Below are 19,053 nucleotides of genomic sequence, written 5' to 3' on the forward strand. Positions count from 1 at the left end.
TAATATACATGTGTGCTTGATGTGCAGTTGGGACCAACGTGACTGGATTATAATACAGGCTACATCTTGAGGTATCTGACTGCCCCAAAGCAAAGTAGAAGTTCAGTTCTAGATGCCTTTGTTAGTCATGCTATTTACCTTCCATTAAAGTGGGGGCTTTGATGATTGATGTGCTATGGTAAGTCTTGGTTTTTGTTTTTCCAGAACCAAAAATGATAGCTGCAGGAAAATTTTCAAGTCTTCCCAGAAATGGCCCAGTGAACCACCAGTTCTCATTAGCTTCTTCCATGGACCTTTTAACTACTAAACCTTCACCAACTGAGCATCACTCGGACTCCTTTCAAGACATCTCTATCCATGGCACTCTCCCCAGGAAGAAGAAGGGGACAATTCCTACTAGGTCTTGTGATATGTTTAGCCACATGGGAACACTGCCATACACCAGAACACACCGGCAGCAGCCACCTTTTGTGCAGGGTGTTATAGAAGAGTACCCTCCGCAAAATGGGAAGAGCAGCAAACTCCATGCCAGGTACCTTGTAAAACTTTAATTTACATATGTTTGTTGCATAGGAATTATTATGTATTTTTCTAGACCTCTAAATGTCCAGTTATAGGTGCAGCTGTTTATTGTAACTCTGCATTCTACAGCGGTTGATTTTTCTCCCTAGTACTCAGTTTAGGTCTTGATTGAAGAAGTCAAACAAAAACCAAAGTGAAACATGTGCAGGGTGGGGGAGGAGTGAATCTGATGCATAGATTTCAGGAATTCTGAGAATTTCTTCTTTTTTTGACTTACTGAATAGCTCAGGCTTCAAAATAATTTTCCTTTTGCAATAAGATCAGTCAGTACGCGGGCTGTCAAATACTTATGCCTGTTTAAAATGTTCTTCTATACCACTCTTTCTGGGGGATCTAGTGATTTGGATTTTTAGTCTTTCTTTTGACATCTGTGTAGTTTTTAAGAATAATTTTTAAGGACTAGATCTTGCCTCTGAATGTTTAAAAGCTATAGCATCGCATGTACTATTCCCATGGAGGAAACTTTTAAAAGTCACCGAATTACTTTGAAATGACCCTTTGCATTGTTCTAACAGAGCAGTTTTAACCAAGAAGTCAGACTGTTCAAACTTGGTTTTGATTTGGATTCAGTGCTTTTATGGATGGAGTGCAGAGGAAAAGGAGAGAGTGGTGTTCCAGCTGCCTCCAACCTAGAGCTACACGTGAGCTGTTTTTCTTGAAGATTCAGTGGAACCCAACGTACACTGAGCTAAGGGCAAATTATCCCTGTTTATTATTGTTGCCTGACTTCCTGGTTATAATATTCATGACTCTTGAGAAAGAATTATACTCTCATAGCTAGCATTTCTTTTGGGAATCTATTATCATCACTGACATTTCATTGCTTACAAAAAAGTAATTTATTTTTTAAATGTCCTTTTTTTGTTCTGATATTGAGGCCTACAAAATGGGAAAAAAACTCCAGCTAACACAAGAAAAATTCAGTGTAATGCAGTGGATCAGTTAAAGGCACAAAGATGAGAGAGTGTTAGGTTGCTTGGGTGACAGAGTTAAAGGCTGAGAAAAGATAACCAAATGACAGCTTCTGAATTAGGATTTATAGTCTTGCTGTGTCACTGTAAGATTTCTTGTTCTCAAATCTTGTGAGGGAAGGACAGTTCTAATTATGTGGGGCTCTGTGTGTAGAGTGGGTTTTGTATGCTTTTTTGCTTGTGGCATACAGGATCAAGCTTTCTTGTCACTTGAAAATAAGTCTTTCTTCTCTATACCCCATTCACTTTGAAAGAAGAAAGGACCTCAGTGTGTTTAGTATTCCTCTGTCACTGATCTCTGAGATGTACCTGCTTACATGAACTGGCTTTTTAACGTAATTTGCTTTTTTGATTTGCATACTTTTAGAGAACGCAAGCAGCCAGGGCTGCTGCCATAAAAAGAACATGGTGGTATACACTGAAGTTTTATCTTATGTCTTCCTTCTCAAGAGCAGTTGCTAAACATGATTTGCAAGAGGTGTTTTCTTTTCTTGAGAGATCAAAGCCTCCATATTAAATATATTTTATACTTGTAACTGATAACTTTCCTTGTCCTGTGAAGAACACTTTTGCACAAGTAACAAGAGTAAGAACAGAGTGCTTGAGAGGAAAATGTCAAGAAGTTCTGCCTGATCAGAATTAAAACATGATGCTTTTGAAATAATAAGAGATTCAAAGGATGTTGTTAGTGCAGCCTGTTAATAGAATTTGTGTCTTTTTGAGTCATAGCAGCAAGTGCTGTTCCTGTGTTTGATCTTCCAATTGCTTTGCTAAAACACACACGGAATGCTATGGTAACAACTTCTAACTTTTGCTTTCTTTAATTTTTACAATGGATCTTTATACGTTCTGTTCCATGACCTGACAGCCCAGTTGTATTAGAGCAGAAGACACTACCAACTTGACAATCAGCAAATATATCACTTCTTGAGTCTTCTTGGGGTGACTCTGCACATTTCATTAGTACACTTAAAAGAAAATTGAGAGAGCAAGTCTGATTTTCCTGTGGTAAGCATTCTGCCATATATGCTAAGGTATATATTCTAATGCTTACACTCACATTGAAATTAGTTGGGACTAATAATATAGGGAAGTCCATGTTGCCTTATCAGAGTTTTAGCAAAAAAGCCCTGTAATATTTTTATTTCAGTGTAGGAACTTGTGAAATAGTATAATGTTACATGGATATTCTCATTTGGGAGTAAATCAGTCTTTCATTGCTGTAATGCTGTTTACAAAAATTAAAAGTGTGAACACATTTTAATCAAACTTTTTCATGATGCATTGTTCAACCCAAGTGCTGTATTTGATGTCAGTGGACCAGAATTAATAGTCACTAGGATTACAGTGTTCATGTGCACATGGATCCGATTATACTGAACTGTGACTCAGGCATGTCATAGTTGAAGTTTGATTAATTCTAATTTAAAAAACATAACTATATTAACATTTTCAGTAGTTCAAAATGAGTAATATAATCTTTAATATATAAATACACAAGACGTGATTTTGTGGAACAAAGAATAAGCCAAAGCGAGGAGAATAGGAAAAAGATAATGAATTGTGTCATTCCCTAATGGAACTCTTCTGATTTCCAGCAACTTTTCTCCTGTCTTATAGCACAGCTACCTAATTGCATTACTCTGCAGCCAAGATGAAGTGTATGTATATTAATTTATTTGTAGGATTATAGTCTGTCAGAATTTTTACACCTATATGACCAGAAATAGTATGTCTTTATGGAATTTCTAGTGTCTTCTGGATTAACATGGAAAAATAAAATTCTGATGTACAAAAGTACTCTTCTAATGTTGCAGTAACTAATTCATGCAGTTTCGGGGAAAAAAAAAACAAACAACAAAACACACAAAAGATGAAATCTCTTCAAACCTGATATCACCTCTGAAAACTTGGAGAAATTTTGTCAACTTTCAATACAATAAGGTTGTGTTCTCTTCTGCTTGGTTTGGGAATGTACACCTGTGCTAGTTAGTTCAAGGGGAAAAAAAATTTCTTTCTTGAGAAAGTCTATATCTGATTTTTAGAGTCTCTTGGAAATAATTAAATGGCCAAAGTTAGAAGCAGCGGAGCTCTTGGAAGTTCTTGAAAGTTAGGTTTGTTGGCTAAAATAAGCATTCTCTCTTGAAAGTTCTTTGCTTCTTATTTTAGTCTGTAAAACTGTAAAGCTGCTTGTGTGTAATGTTCTTTATTATCTGATGTTGACAATTAAACCTAAATAAAACACAATTGGAATTTCCCTTTGACACCTGGTCCATGGGTTCTCTTTGTTTAATTAGCTTCACCTTCTATTATATGATACCTTTATGTAAAAGAAAAATTGTTCAAATGCATATCTGTTGCTAGAACCTGTAGTCTTTTTTTGGCCTGCATCTTGTGGCTGCCATCAGGAAACCCAGAATTTCCAAGGTTTTTTTTTAATTATTAAAGTTTCACACTTGTGTGGATGAAGAAGGGGGTCAGCCCACATATCTTGCTTGCTGCTCTTGCTGAGGCAAAGAGTACTGGCTGTATTTGCTATATCAAATGCTTCATTTCACTATGCTGATACTCATGGTCTTGTGCAAGTATCTTGACTAGTATCTGTTCCAGGGAAGTAGAATAGTTCTTGTTTCTCTATTCTAGTGTTTTGGGAAGAGTTAAGTGGTTCTCCTGCCCCCCCCCCCCCCCCCCCCCCAATACTTTCCTGGTTTTCACAGGCAATGCTAGCTCAATTATTTGCATAATTTTAGACTCTATAGATCTTACAAGGCATATTTAATTTCCAATAAGTGAGTATTGGAAATGTCAAACTCACTTCAATTTTTCTGTGACCAAGCACATCACACATCTGCGGTCCTCATTAGGAAGATTTGTTGTACCTACATTTGGGCAAAAATCAGAGAGATGATGAGTCATAGCCTCATGTTGTTAAAAGCACAAACTTGAATTTACATTGGATTAACAGAAGAAATGCTGTCACTTGGAATTATGTGTGCACTTGGATGATTATGGTTCTCCCTGACTGACATTCCAGTTTAACAGACCTGTGGCATTTTCATGCTTTTTCATTAACGCAGCCAAATATCCCTCAGATAAACAAGATGTAAAAGCAATGCAGAACTAGCACTATCACAGCAAGTTTGAATGTAGTGATGAAATCAGCTGTCAAAGACCAATTTCGACATTCTACACCATTTTGGTTGTCAATAGTACCCCTGTAGTCTTGGGTTAAGGTAGTAGTTGTCCCTGTGGGTTTGGTACTGGCTCTGATACGAACATACTTATTTGTTTCCTTTTTGTAGAGATGCAAAGTATTTCTGAGGGTTGTTAAGAAGATGGAATGGAGCAAAGATTTTTGCAAATATTCCAAAGCAAAAGTAGATTCCAGTGTTGTTACTGTGCTCTCTGTTTCATGAGGCAGTGTGATTGCAAGAGATAGAAGACCAAGTAATTGCTTCTTGGATTGTCTGGCAGCTGACAGCTATAGTATTCTGTGTTCCTAAACTTCCTAATTAAAAAAAAAAATAAAATCTATCGAGCAGTTTCATAAAAACTAACAGAGTCTGATTCCAAAAGACATGTTTCTTGTACAAGGCTTATGTTTTGTTTGAATTTCAATAGGGCTGTGTATCTACTATCCATTATTGGCAAGCCAATCCGCATGCCAGGGAAAGAAGAGGAAGGAGGAGCATAAGACATATTCTGAAGGTTTTTCCTCCAGTTGGGGTTTTGAATTGAAATTAGTACTTTCACAAGACACACAAAAATCCATTTCATAGTCATGGGTGCTGCTGCATGTATTCTTCAGTACTTAGTCTAGAATAAACATCAACAAAGACTTTTTCCGTGGTTAGGATATTCATAGTGTTTCTTCTTATGTGGATTCTCTGACTAATAAATTTTGAACCTTGTGCCACAATCTCACTCTTAGGAAGCTGTCATGGAGGAAGTCGTTCCCTCTGCTGCCTCTTGCCACTTATTTTTTGAAATTGTGAGAAAGAAATATATTTTTGATACCCTGCTGTCAAACAGGTCATTAGTTCCAAAGTTGTTTTGTGGGGAGAGAAATAATGCAAGTGGTATGATAGTTTCAACATTGTATTCTTAGAGAATCAGGCTAATAAAGATGTGATCTTCACAATCAGTTTAAAGCATGGTGAAGGAAAGAAAAAAGATACTCCTTCTTCAATACTGGTAATTCCTCTATTGCCTGCAAAGTAATAGGAAAAAAACCCAGCCTGTATTCCTGTTGAAACAAACAGGCTTTGCGACAACATTAAGTGAAATTCAGTTTAATACCAGCTCTGGTGTGAAATTGTAAACTGTCAAGAGGCCAGAAGTAGGATCCAAATTTGCACAAAGTTGGCATTGTTGTGTGGTTTTTTTTTTTTTTTCTCTTCATGATGCTTTGAAGGAATTTAATACAAATTTCAGGACAGATAATCTAGCGCAGTAGTAAAATCAAAGCTAGACACAATTTCTTAGAAATAAAGTTGTTAATTTTTTATGCAGTTTGTAGAGTAACATGCCTATTTAAAGCCCTGAGTGTTTCATGTGTGTCCAACTCAGACTTTTTAGAAAAAATACTTGACTGATAAAAGTATGTGTATGAGAAATTTAGCGTTTGATGGAAAGAAAGATGAGTTAATTCTGTCCTTGCCCTGTATGTGTAGTACGGGACTCTTCAAAGAGTAGAGCTTTGGATATTTTCGGAGAAACTGTGTGGTCACACATTTGCATTAAATCACTATCTTCCTTCTGCTGAGCCTTCCCCTAGGAAGTGTTGAAGCACACCATCTGCCACAAATGATCACTCTAAGTTTTCATGCTAATTAAAGCCTCCAAACAAAGTTGATGTTAATTTACACTGGCTGTTTCCTGTTATACAGGATGTTTGTGAATATATGCTGGTTTAATTCCTGTTTACTAGCTGTCTTTCCAGTAGCCATTTCATCTGTTCACACTTGCAAAGACAATTTTTTGTTCAAATTCCATTCTTTATCTATACTGACATTTCAAAAATAAACAGTAGGGCTGTACTGTTCGAACTGGCTTGGAATCAAAATACTTGGTGCATTTCTCTAAATTACATATAATGCCCTGGATGCTTTGTTTTATCACTGTTCATGAGAGGTTCTGACCTACCAGCTGGTCAAAATTAATTTTTTTTTTCCCCTCCTGTTTTTAAAGCTTTACTTTTAACTGTCTATGTATTTAGAAGCATAGAGTTGTAACTACAGAGCTATAATTTTAATCTTTTCTCCTTTTCTCCTGTCTTGATTTTTGTGTTTTCAAGCCCTGTAAATTCCTGGCTATGCTGAAAGTCCTGAATGTGATTGTAGCTACAATGCTACTTCTGGTTTTATTGATGTGGCTACAAACTATTCCTTTTTGTAGGTAGATAAGGCATAACAGCTTCTTTTTACTCTACCAAATTCTCAAACATGAACTGTTCATATCCAACACTTTTTTAACATGGTTCAGGCATGTTAAAACAGAAAAATTGAATCGGGGCGGGGGGGGCAGGTTGTGGTTAGCTTGATTCTTTCACTGAGGAAATGGGCAAACCAGTAGCTCTAACATCTTCCAGTGCTCACTGAACACTGTTGCAAAAGATCCAAATGTGGCAAATAACCTGTAAACTAAAATGTATTTTATAGACTAGCCCTAAGCGTCTATGTACAGATGCTAAGAATATACTTAGTTTCTGTAGTTCTGAAAGTATGATAGGTGTGTCCAACTGTATATTTAGCTAGACTACTTAGTTCGAGTACTGATCAGCAGACTTTTTTTTTCCTCTTGTTTTTCTATGTCAGCTTTTTTCCCCGTTACTTCAGATGAAGTGCTATCATCTAGCATTGGACTTTCTATTGCTGTAGCAGAGTTATTCTAGAGTAGATTAGTCTGTCTGGTCATTTAGGATGTTCTGTACTCTTCAAAATTTCTCATCTTCGAGGCTCTGCATGTTTAGCTGAGTGAGACTTGCATACTTGTCTCATATAACTGTCCAGGAAAAAAATAAAAATATGTTCAATTTTAAACTTGACTAGTACCACTGACATTAATAGGGTAACTTCATCAGCATAAAGTTAAGCAGGCGCACTGACCTTTGCAGGACCTTGTCCTTGGAGGGTAGGTACATTTGGGAGTTAGCAGGGTGTTAGTCTTGAGGTATAAAGCCATCAATGGCTGGATTCTGGGTTCCTGAAAACTTTTCCTTTCCTCTTTGTGGTCTTACCACAATAGATGAGACCTGCTAAAGTCCTTGAATTGACAGTTGATTTATAAGGGAAAAGAGCTGGCAAGGCAGTACTTGGTGAGGAGCACGCTGTTCAGGGATTTGCTTCTTTCTTGTCAGAATTTGCAGCCCGTTTTGCTTCTCCAGATGCTGCAAATTCTGTTTTTCTTTGGGTTCTGAGAATGGGGTGGGTTGGGTATTTAGACAGCATTTATTTTGTTCTAACTAGTGATTTTGAAAATGTTATTCGTTGGATAATTTTAGTTTGAATATGTGTTACTTTTTTATATGAATACTGTGTGTACACTTACAGCATATGGTTAGGTGCACTTTGAAATTAAAATAAAAATAAAATTTTTGTGAAGTTAAGATTTGAATATATCAAGTAAAGTATGTATTTTACATGTTTCCTGTGTGGAGAAAAGTAAATAATACTGTTTGTTGGATTTATAGAATGCAGTGTAGTTCTTCGGGTATGAAAATATTTGCAAGATTAACAGGAAGATCAATACATTTGGTTCCCTTTAAATTTTAGGGTAAGGTGGGGAGGAAATTTTTATAAAACTACAGAATAGTAAAAATAAGTAATAAGTAAAAATAGTTACGGTTTTGGTGTAATGCCTGAAACTTCCTCTTAGTATGAGTTTTGTTTTCCAAAAAACCTGAACCAGACTGTTTGTGAGTTTGTGGTTGTGTTTTTTAATAGGAGTAAGACGAGTGTGGTGTGAATTTAGGGCTACTGAATATCTTGTTGACTTCTTCCATGCACACATAAATGGTTTTTCAAAAGGAAGGATTCCTTAGATGTTGCTAAAGCTTCATGCTTTTTGTCCCAGAATTTCCCATTCTTTCTCTGGATGTGTCCTGTTCACTTACGCACCTGCAAATCTGACCTCTGCTGTCTCAGAGGTGGAGCAGAGCTACCCACTAAAGCTGGTAGATGTTTGTGGTAGGAATGCTCTGCTGTATAAGCAGAGAATAGCTAATGTTCTCTGCTTACGTTCAGTACCAAATCCTCTTATCCTTTAACTTTTAGGGGTTGTTTCTGTTTTGGCTTGTCTGCCTTTCCTTTCTAGCCCTTCTGTCCGTTGTTGGGGTCAGATTCTTCTGTTGTGAAGTTCTACTCAACGCTTCAACCCTTTGTTCCTGTTTGGTGCACACATCTGCTGTCTTTGCTTGCTTGACATAGACCTGCAGAACCAAAGCTTCACTTCTTGCTTTTTATGGGGATTTTGGAAACCTGGCTACAGGCGACAATTATGAAAAACCTGCCCGTGTGGGATCTTGCGGGAGGGAGATGAGGGGAACGGGACAAAATGTCTCAAAAAGAGAGACCATCTCTCCAGTATTGGGGATTAATTAAACTCCAGTCCTTCAGCTTCTGAGCAAAGGAACTGAAGTGCCATATGGGATGGGCACAGTTGTATCATTGTTTGAAATTAATTGTGGGATCAGAACCTTATTGTTAATGAATGACTTGCCAGGTAAACTTGAGCCCAAATTCCTCAAAGCCCCAACCAAAATGAGTGTATGTTATTTTTCAAAAACTTCCTGAAAAATTCTGTCTTTTCAGGCTGTTTCTTCTTTGGGCAGAGGACACTGTATGTAGTGGAAAGTTTCTTGAATTACTCCTTCCATCACACCCAAAGTTTCTCTCCTAGCTCTGCTGTTTCCTGGTCTCTTTTGTAAAGATTCTGGAGTGCCCTATTCACTTGTACCAAGTACTGTATTGCTTCCTCAGCTTGTCTCCTGTCCACATGTGACCATTTATTTTCCTTTCTGCCCCTTTTATGCTTTAAATAAAGATCCACTTTCCATGACTACTGCAGGGTATAACAACAGTATGTTGGTACCTACAGCTAACAACTAACAGTCTTGCAGACAAATGTGAAAGTGACTATTTTCTTTTCAGTCCCTGAAGGAAGATGGCAGAAAGTGCGTAGCAAAAAGGCAACTATGATTTTAAAATACCTCTTTTCTCACCTGTGCTTAGGTGCTTACCTGTAGTAAATGCTTTTCTTAATCAGGGCAGCAATCATTTTAGAGGCCTTCTTTTTAAAAACACAATAAATCAGAAGAGATCATGACAATATTGTACTAGGACAACTGTCCTTATAATTTTAGATTATGGTAGACCATTTCTGTATCAAAAGTTTTACCAACTGTATATATGCTGCAAGGCACCTGTTAACATGTCACCTTCTGCATGAAACTACCATTTGTAGCTGTACTTCTTCCTTTCAGCAAGAAGTGTTTGTTAATAAAAGATAATAGTGCATTGTAATTTCTCCTATGCTACGATCTGATACGTATTTTTATAGTAGGTTGTGAGATACCTGCTGGCCTCTGAAAGTATTATAGAAGCTACAGTCAGTTCTTCACAACTCCTCCTCTTCCGTACCCTTGCTATCCTTCTTAATACCTTAGAACTGCTTTGTTACACTTCACAATTTGTTCTTCTTAAAGGTATTTTCAGTCTTTCTGTTCTGTAGCTGAAAAAAAGCGTGGAGCCAGTGCATTTTTCATGTCTGTTCTGGTAATAAGATAATTTGACACTTCCACATTTAAAGAATTTCAGCTACTACTGTAGAAAGCAGTTCACTTAGCACAGAAACATACACATGCATGAAATTAAAATCAAGTATCCCTAACATTTGCTAACCAGCTCCAATAAAGGAACAGTACTTCTATGCCCACTTTTTGCCACTTCTGTGTGCTAAGGTTGCATGTTTTCGGAGTTGTATTCTGAGCTTGTTGCAACTCACTGGTGCAAACTTCTCAAAATACAATCTGTTTTGATATTGTAAGGTGGGGAGGGGAGATGAGTGATCAATTGTAATACAGGATTATAAATTTCTGTTAGTTAGCAGGAAATCAGTGAAATTGAATAGAATATCTCCAGTGTAGTTAAATGTCACATAGGGGAATATGTTCCTAACGCTCACATGCAATGTCCAATGTAGAGAGGCATTTGATGCAATGAGCTTCTTAAATTGAGGTAAGGAAATAGACAGGGAGGACAGTTCTTCCTCCCACCATCATCTTACTCAGTACTAAAGGAAAGGATTAATTTTCCTATGCTTCAGTCCAAACACACGTTCCTGAAAGACATATCAGCCAGGTGACAACCATGCTTTGTGAATAAACTGTACCTAGATTTACATGAATTTCAGATGAATTGATGGAGTCTGTGATTCTACTGAGCATTTGTCAGTCTTTTGGGAATGTGCGTATTCATTTTGCAAGGTTAAATTATTTTTGAACACTGAAAAATTTGTGGAGCTGGCTTCTGAATAAATACAGCAACTAAAGCACTGACTGTAAAGAGTTGCCAACTGAAGGTGTAAGTTGACAGACGACAGCACACATATAAAGAAGTTTGTAGAAACAGTGACCATTTTGGATAAGCGATAGTCTTGCTGCCCAACCACTACTTTCACAACATTGTTACAGTCTGGGGAATAGAAGATTTAAGAAGGACTTCGAAGAACAGAGTTTTGGCTCTGGGACTCCTAAATGTTTAGGAAAATAAAGGAAAAAGAATGGAGGTGCCTAGTCTGAGCTTTTGAACGGGTTGTAGAGACCAGTACTGTATGTGGTGCAGAAGTAGAAATTGATTTGGAAAAGGTAGAAAAAATGGGGTAGATTTTTCTGCTGTGATAGGTAAAATGGAGCAAGTTGGGGGGATGCAGAAGATTGAAGTGGTAAAAGTAAATGGCTGTAACATTATCTGTGCAGGGGCATTGTGAACAAATATGAGTGAGTTGAGATTTCGTTTAATTCGGAGAAAACTACATTGTATCTTTTCTTGAGTTTTAATTACTGAAGAGTTCCTACTGTTCTTGTGTGAACTGCAGGTCATTACGCAGTTAGTCATAGCAGTTTGCACTTGTTTCCACTGGTGTTTGAATGAGTCATGCCCGTGGTGGTGTGCAGCTGTAGACAGAAGGGTGGAATGGCCTTAGGAATGTAGTAGGAGTGTGTATGTGAAGCAGAAGCTGCTGGAGGATAAAATCACTGGAGCTTTTACTCTAGTTTACAGTACAAATAACATCAGTCTGCAGTACACATACTTAAACACAGTATGTCTAGCATGCTCAGACTTGCACTTTCATACTTAAGTAGCAGTGTATTTCTTAAATCTACGTAGATGGAGAGATTTCAAAGACAGAAATTGAAGAAGGCATTTGATCCCATGTGGTCTCTTTATAGCAGTTCTGTCTGTGTAAGCAGCCGTGCAACAGCTTGGTACCTTTTCAGTTTCTCAGGCTCCTTTTGAGCCTCTATTGTCTTCACTCTGATTTGGCGTTGGCACTGTTGGTGTTGGCACTATTGAGAACATTGTTCTTCTTGGGATCACTCTTTCAATGTAGTAGAAAGGAGATGCTTTTGAAAATGTCCCCAACAAAGGTCACTTTCAAATAAACAAACAAACATACTTTCATACATCAAGTACTGGCAATATGTCCTAATGTTTTTCCCACAAGTACATTTGTAAAAGTGTGGAGTAGCACAAAGCTGCTTCAGGGCCATTCAGCAGTTTCCATTACTGTAAGAATATCTATATGATAGTTGAACGATGGTGAGGATTTGGGCATCTCTGATAATACTGTTGTGTCTACGCTTAAATTTTGTTAAAGTTATCACAGCTAATTTATAATTGTGGCTGATATGTCTGTGAGGATGCCAAAGGCCTGGAGAAAGCAGATGCTTAATATGGCTTAGTCTGTCAAGGGCTGTATGTTGCAGGATTCTTTACAGCAACAATGATGAGAGGAGGTAATGTACAATTGTTAGTGGAAAGGTGGAGGTTTTCGTAGAATCAACAGCTAAAGATTACAGGATATCTGCTTAAAGGTTCTTTACTGAAGCAGTGCTATAGAGAACTATTGGCAAACCTCAGAGTCTGGCAAAAAAAGACTGACTGTTTCTGAGTTACTGAAATTCTGGCTATTCTCCTGCACCCGCTGAACTGAATAATTTGTGTTGGGGTTGAGCTCCAGGATTCGGCTTTTCAGTTGTAGCATTGATTATAAGTACATAACAATTTTATTAAATATTTTTAAAAGAGTGACTACTTACTCAGACTTCAATGTCTTCTTTACCAGATTTTCATGTTTGGTTGCTCATTGTCTTCAGATCAATGCAGGATTTGAAGTTGGCAGTATGACAGTATTTAGTTTGTCATACCAGAAGTACAATTCAAGTTGCTTTTAGGGATTTTTTTCTTCCTTTTAGCTGATGACTGCTGATGTTGACAACTTCAAAAGGCTTTTTTTTTTTTAATTCTTCCCACACATTTGGCTGTCATTTAGAGGTGTTGGGAAGTGGAAGAATAGCATCCAATAACGTCTGAATTCCCTTCCCTTTTCTCATCTCAGCTTTAGCTGTATCTTGAAAGAGTCTACCTATAATGATAATCCCTGTTTTCTGAGAAGTTATGTTGGTTCTCACAGTGTTCAAAGGTATCAGTACTCGCTCATAGACAGTCACTTCCAACCAGTATGACACCAAGCTCTTCATTGTTGCAAAAGATTTTGTTTTGGGGGAAGAAGAGGGAAGCAAAGGAGCAGCTCCACATTTTCTGTTGTCTTGTCGTCTTCATCTTTTTGTAGGGTTGCTGGAGCTCCATGCCTGACTTTCAAGCTCTGTGTTATTTTCTTGGCAATATCAGTAAGAAACCTATATGTGCAAAAAACCTCATAATTCTAATAAGAATCTTGTAGCTGGACTGAAAAGAAATTGAGATAGTTTCTAAGGACTAGTAGGGAGAGATTAAAGGGTTGTTTGTCTGCAAGATCAGCCAGCAGAGAGAAAGGTGTTGTCAGATGTCAGTAGGGATGCTCTAGAAAGAATATGTTTCTAGCTAGGACAGCCTCAGAATGGTGAAGGTTAAGACTGTGATGACTAACTGCTTTCTTTTAGTGATGAATTATTACTAGGGGAGTGTCTATGCTACTACAGTTCCCACACAGACCTCCTACCTGTGGAGGAGGATCAACAGAGGACTTACACTACTCAGGAGAATGGTTTAATTACATGTATCAATCAGGCGCTTTTTTTTCTTTTTGCCCTTTTTTTTTTTTCTATGAGAAAAAAATGCTGGAAAGGGATTTTGTTTTGTCATTAAATGAGGTGATAGAGTCTGGCAGCAATGTGAATACCCAAAAAGGATGTGGGAGTGTGTTTGCATCCCTTTCGTAAATTTGTTTTGGTGACAGAATGAGCATGAAAAGAGCACAAAGTCAATACTGTGTGTCCTACTGCAGCCCTTACCCAACACGTTACCTTGAGGTGTCCTGAAAACTTCTCTATTACAGGTGACATCTTTCTGCATTTAATGTGCTTTTTGTCTGAATGGAAATGGGGCTTATCTGATTATTAGGAAGCCAAAATGTGTAATAAAACCCAATCTGTCAATCCACAGTTTACACAGTAATGGTTGACTAATGTGCAGACTCTAATACATACATGTTGTAGGTAAACAGATGCAAATGAATACAGCTGTGAAGTCAAGCTTATTATGAAGATAAACATTAGCATTACTTGAAACATAATAAAATCTGAGGAAAGATGAAGAACTTAGTATTATTGAAACAAACCTTTGGTTGAATTGATTTGAGAGACGGCAGAGCCTGCAAGTACCTTTCATCTGATCTAGTAGTTATCTGAAAGTATTAATTTTTTTCTGCAGATCATCTAATACAAGAAGTGAGAATGTTGGTTCACCATTTTTATTAAGATTCCTTAAGAGGGAAAATGGAAAGGAAAAGAAGTGCTTTATATTTTTCTCACGTTCCTGACATTATAGATTTCCTTCGCTGGGAGCATATGGCATAAAGGAGCACATCATCATTGCTAACAGAGAGCTGAGATTCAGGGGTTAGTTTTGTGATCTAGTTATTTGGTTAGTTCCTACTTATTTGGGCTAACTGCTTAATCTGTTTTTCTGCATATAATGTGACAGTATTATGGTGGAATCGAATGACAGGAAAATGGAAATTACCATTCCTTGAAAATAACTTCAAAAAATTTGCACAAAGATGAAGACTTAGACAAGGGATGATGGGGAGAGAGAGAGAGCTAGATCTGGTAGGAGAAAGGTATCTGAGGTGAATAGGGCTAAAATGTAAACATCATTATGTATAACCTGTGCTTGTGGTGAATTGCAGGGTTTCCTACATTTTGCTGTGGAACAGCCTACCAGATTAAATATTATAGTACTTGTGAAGAGATTTGTTACGCCAGCCGTTTCCTAAAGCCAAAATTTTCAAAGCACTTTTGTCACGTGGATGGTGAAGGAAATGTAGGTCACTTCTTTCCCTCTCTCTTCTGGTTTTCCTGCTTTATATAGCAGTAAATAGACTGTTTTGTCTTAAAGCTTTTCTACCTCTTTCATTTTGCTTTGGCTTGATCTGTCCTAAAGATCTTTTGTCTTGTACCTGACGGTGGGAACAGTGGAGTCCGTAGCAAGGCTAGTCTGCAGGAGCAGAGTTTGTAAATGCAGACCGTAACAAAATGTGCTCACTGCTGAAGTAAGCAAGTAAACTAGTTGTTAGCCTTGTTGCTCAGGTTCGTTCTCTTGGAGTGTGTTGCATATGCAGTGCTGGTAGACCCTTTGTCCTGAAAGATTCCACAGGCAAATGAAGAACTAAACTGCAAAGTTTTTCAGAAGCATTTGGTACTGGCACAACTTCCCTCAGATCATTTGAATGTGAGAAGAGTTCAGCCATGCTTAATGGCTTTGCTGAACTGATTAAGAATGGGATTTTTTTTTTTTCCCAGTCAAATTGCAAAGTGTTGAGAGAGAATTTGGACCACTTGAAACTTTTTCCTAGACAATATACAAAGAAGGGGCAGCTTGGTAACTGTATGCACATAAAATATGTACAGGCATACCAGAGAAAACAGGGGTGAAGCACAGAGGAAAAAGAAAAAGGAAGTTTCTAAACAGAAAAAAGTTTTCTATTTCTATTTAATTTGGCAGCATTGTTGTTGGTTTTTTTTTTTTAAATTAAGCTGGGAATGGAACTTGACCTGTGATAAATATTGGGATAATGTGAAACAGTAACCCATGATATAGCCCAAACAGCTGAGCACCATCATTTAAGGGCAGGGCTGAGAAGTGGGAGGGCTCTGTTTTGCCTCTGTGTAGATATTCTGGATTAAAAGCTGTTGGGGAACCAGACCAAAACCTGAGTATAAAATAACAGCTTAGTTTCAGGTGATACACAATTACATTCAAAACAACACAGGGAATTTAGAGACTGTATTCTGCATTGGTTGATTCCAGTGTAACCCAATTTCCACATATCTGAAGCTGCTTATTAGGTTTCCAGTGTTACATCATCGTAACAAGTTCCACCAAACAGGATTCTGTTTCTAAATTTATGGGGCATATGTTGGCGTGTGGCAAACTTGATTGCTATAACAAGCTCCTGATCCCTCTGTAAGTTTGCAAAGTTTTCATTGTGCCTGTTACATGTTTGTATTTAAGGCAGCACCAGGTATGTCATCCCAGGTTCTGTAGAAAGCATCCAATCATGTACTGCAAACTCATGTACCTGCTAGTTCTCAAACAAAAACAAATATACAAAAACCTTTGAAAAGATATGATTATTTTTATTTCTATTTATGGAAAGAGTTGTAATTGATCACAGGGCTCTTCACTTAGGCTTCTGTGCCCTTTGCCATCTGTATGTGTAGAAAACCTGCAGAGAGATCTTTTCTTTTTAAAATAGGGCAATGACTTGATTATCTGGCTTTCAAATAATTGTCATGTTGAAATTATGATAATTTTGAGCTCTTTTTAAAAGAGTGCAAGAACCATATTGATTTTTTCCAAATGTAAAATAAAACATTCTACTATTGCAAATCTATGAATTCTTTGCTTTGTTTATATAAAAATTGAATGTTTCGCTTTCTATTTTCTTATGTTAGCAAAGCCCTCTCAATGCTATCAGTAGCAGTTGCTTAAATAGGAAAACATACAGGCAAAGAAATAAATTTAGAAACCATTGGGAGAGCTCTCTTTTAAATTTATTTCAAATGTTTTAGGTGGTATATAAGTATTTTCAGCTATCTGTTGAAATTTCAAGATTTTTTTTGCTTTGCTTAAAACTGTATAATTGACTTTATTTCCCAAATTAATTACTAGTGGCTCTACTACCTGATCTTCTAGAAGAAATCAGTGATTTATATATCTGTTAAAAGTTAAATAGCATAGGCCATCTAGCTATAACACACAGTTTTTAATGAGGATTTTAACATGACTTAGTAGCCTATTGTTCATATGAATGCATCTCTTCAGTATGAGATTATATTTGGACTCACCATTTGTTTTTTTGTTTGTTTGTTTTTGTGTCCTTTCTTCCTCCTTCCTTGCCCCATTTTCTTACAGAGATCAGAATATTCTGGATCCTACTTTGGAATATGTTAAGGTAAGGTACCATTTCTTACCCTCAAAATATTTTATTCAGTATATAACCAGCACTGCCAGAGCATTTCCAGTCATTTGTAGTTAAATAGTGCTTCTGTCTATCTTTTGCTACAGAAGAACTAATTATATATGTCAGACTATTTTCTGCATGCTTTAGTGAAATACGTGTGGGCATTGTGCTTTGGGGGTAGGTTGCATTTTTATATTGGGGCCTCTTTTCAGTTACATGGTGACTACCTACGATCTTGCCTTTGTTAACAGATTAAAAGAATCCGTATTTCTTGCTTATGGATTTCTGGGGAAGTAAAGGAACACATCTGAAAAGATCATAAAAATTCAGATTTAGATTTATGGTTTTAGCAATATACTTACTAACATTACAGTTAAAAATTCACTTCTGGTCCAAAAAGTAACTGGAATCCTGGCAAAATTTTAAGTTCTGTTTTCCTTTTGTACAAGATCAGAGTGCTGAAAAACATAAAAAATATATAAACGTGTATTTTGTTAGAGTAAATAAAAAATACTCTGGAGCATTCATAAATTTTATTCAAAAATCAGTCCTGGATTGGCAATATAGAAACTTTGGAGGAAGCCTTAGGGATGTAATTCTGTACTGGGAGTCTCTTGCAGTGCTGTAATTTCCACTGAATTAGTACCTTTCAACATGTTTCATTTAAGAGAATGTTATTTCTCAGAACCTTGAAAGAATCTGGCTTCTATGTCATGTCTCTCAACAATGGGCTTCTTTAATTGTTGGGCTTTGTTCCCTGTCTTTTAGAAGACCATAATCTTCTGAAAAGTCTCTGATAAACACAGGTTATCCTCGAACGTAGGATATTCCTGTAGCTATTCATGTGGACAGCCTGAATTTCTCAGACACCAGAATTTCTGCTTCAGTTTAGAATTTGGGTGAGGAAGAGACTGAGGAGAGCCAGTCAGCTGGGTTCTGCTGCCAGAATTCCTTCTGTGGGTGTTCATAGTTGAGAGAAATGGAGAGGTGCCCAGGTTTAGGGTTCAGGTTGATCGAAGAAGTAAACTAGGAGAATGTAATGCAATGTTGAGGGAGGACTGCCAAAGGAAAGTGCCAAGGATTAATTTCCCTGAAAGTGTGAAGGGGTCCTCTGCTGGACTTTCTGCCTAGGGTTGGGGTGGAGGTAGGAATTAGGGTTTGGAAGAAGAGAAGGGGAAGAGCAGAACATGAAGGTCCATGGAAAAGGGGCTGCCAAAGGACTCTGAGGACTGCTGCTGGAATTCTGCTCTAAACAGCTCAGTGTTGCAAGGTCCCTGGCCTCAATCCCAGCCTAAAGTTGGGATATGGTAAAGTAGCAGAGATAGAGAAGGCCAAGAGCCTTCTGAAGAGTACTGTAGAAGAGGGGATGCCAAAGGCAACAAAGTGGTGGACATGTTAATTGCTCAATTTAATTTACTGTGTATCATGCAGTATGCTGTACAGGGTACGTTGTTACAGTTTTAATAATATGACCAAGTAGAAGGCAGAGGTTTCATGTGCCAATTCATCAATATGTGTGTCTTGTCTTGTTGCAGCAAGTTGTATATTACAAATGTGGTTTCTGATCTTTTCAACTTTTCTAGTAGAAGCTTGTCTTGGACTCTTGTCAATAGCAGTGGTGCTAAGCTTAGTTATTAAAACTTTGATGTTGGGGAGAAAAGCCTGGGGAAAAGAGACTTATGAGGGAGAATACAAGGGTTACCATCCCCTTCTTTTCTCCTTCCTCTTTCAGTTTTTCCTGTCTATATCCCTACCTTTAGTGAACTGTGAGTTTGGTCCCTGGTTCAGTGGTATTGTAACAGGAACTCTAGAC

General features: G+C 37.5%; 1 protein-coding gene across 2 annotated transcripts in view; it reads left to right on the forward strand.

The window, feature by feature from the left end:
* The window catches only part of BCAR3 (BCAR3 adaptor protein, NSP family member), a 93,805-nt gene that overhangs the window by 37,343 nt on the left and 37,409 nt on the right, over positions 1-19,053 (forward strand). For both annotated transcript variants that reach the window (XM_050900780.1, XM_050900779.1), the window contains 2 exons: positions 205-532; positions 17,192-17,231. In XM_050900780.1, coding sequence (XP_050756737.1) covers positions 213-532; positions 17,192-17,231 — 360 coding nt within the window. In that variant the 5' untranslated portion in view covers positions 205-212. The remainder of the gene's footprint in view (positions 1-204; positions 533-17,191; positions 17,232-19,053) is intronic.

The sequence above is a fragment of the Gymnogyps californianus genome, chromosome 8 (assembly GCF_018139145.2).
Source record: "Gymnogyps californianus isolate 813 chromosome 8, ASM1813914v2, whole genome shotgun sequence".
Classification (NCBI taxonomy): Eukaryota; Metazoa; Chordata; class Aves; order Accipitriformes; family Cathartidae; genus Gymnogyps; species Gymnogyps californianus.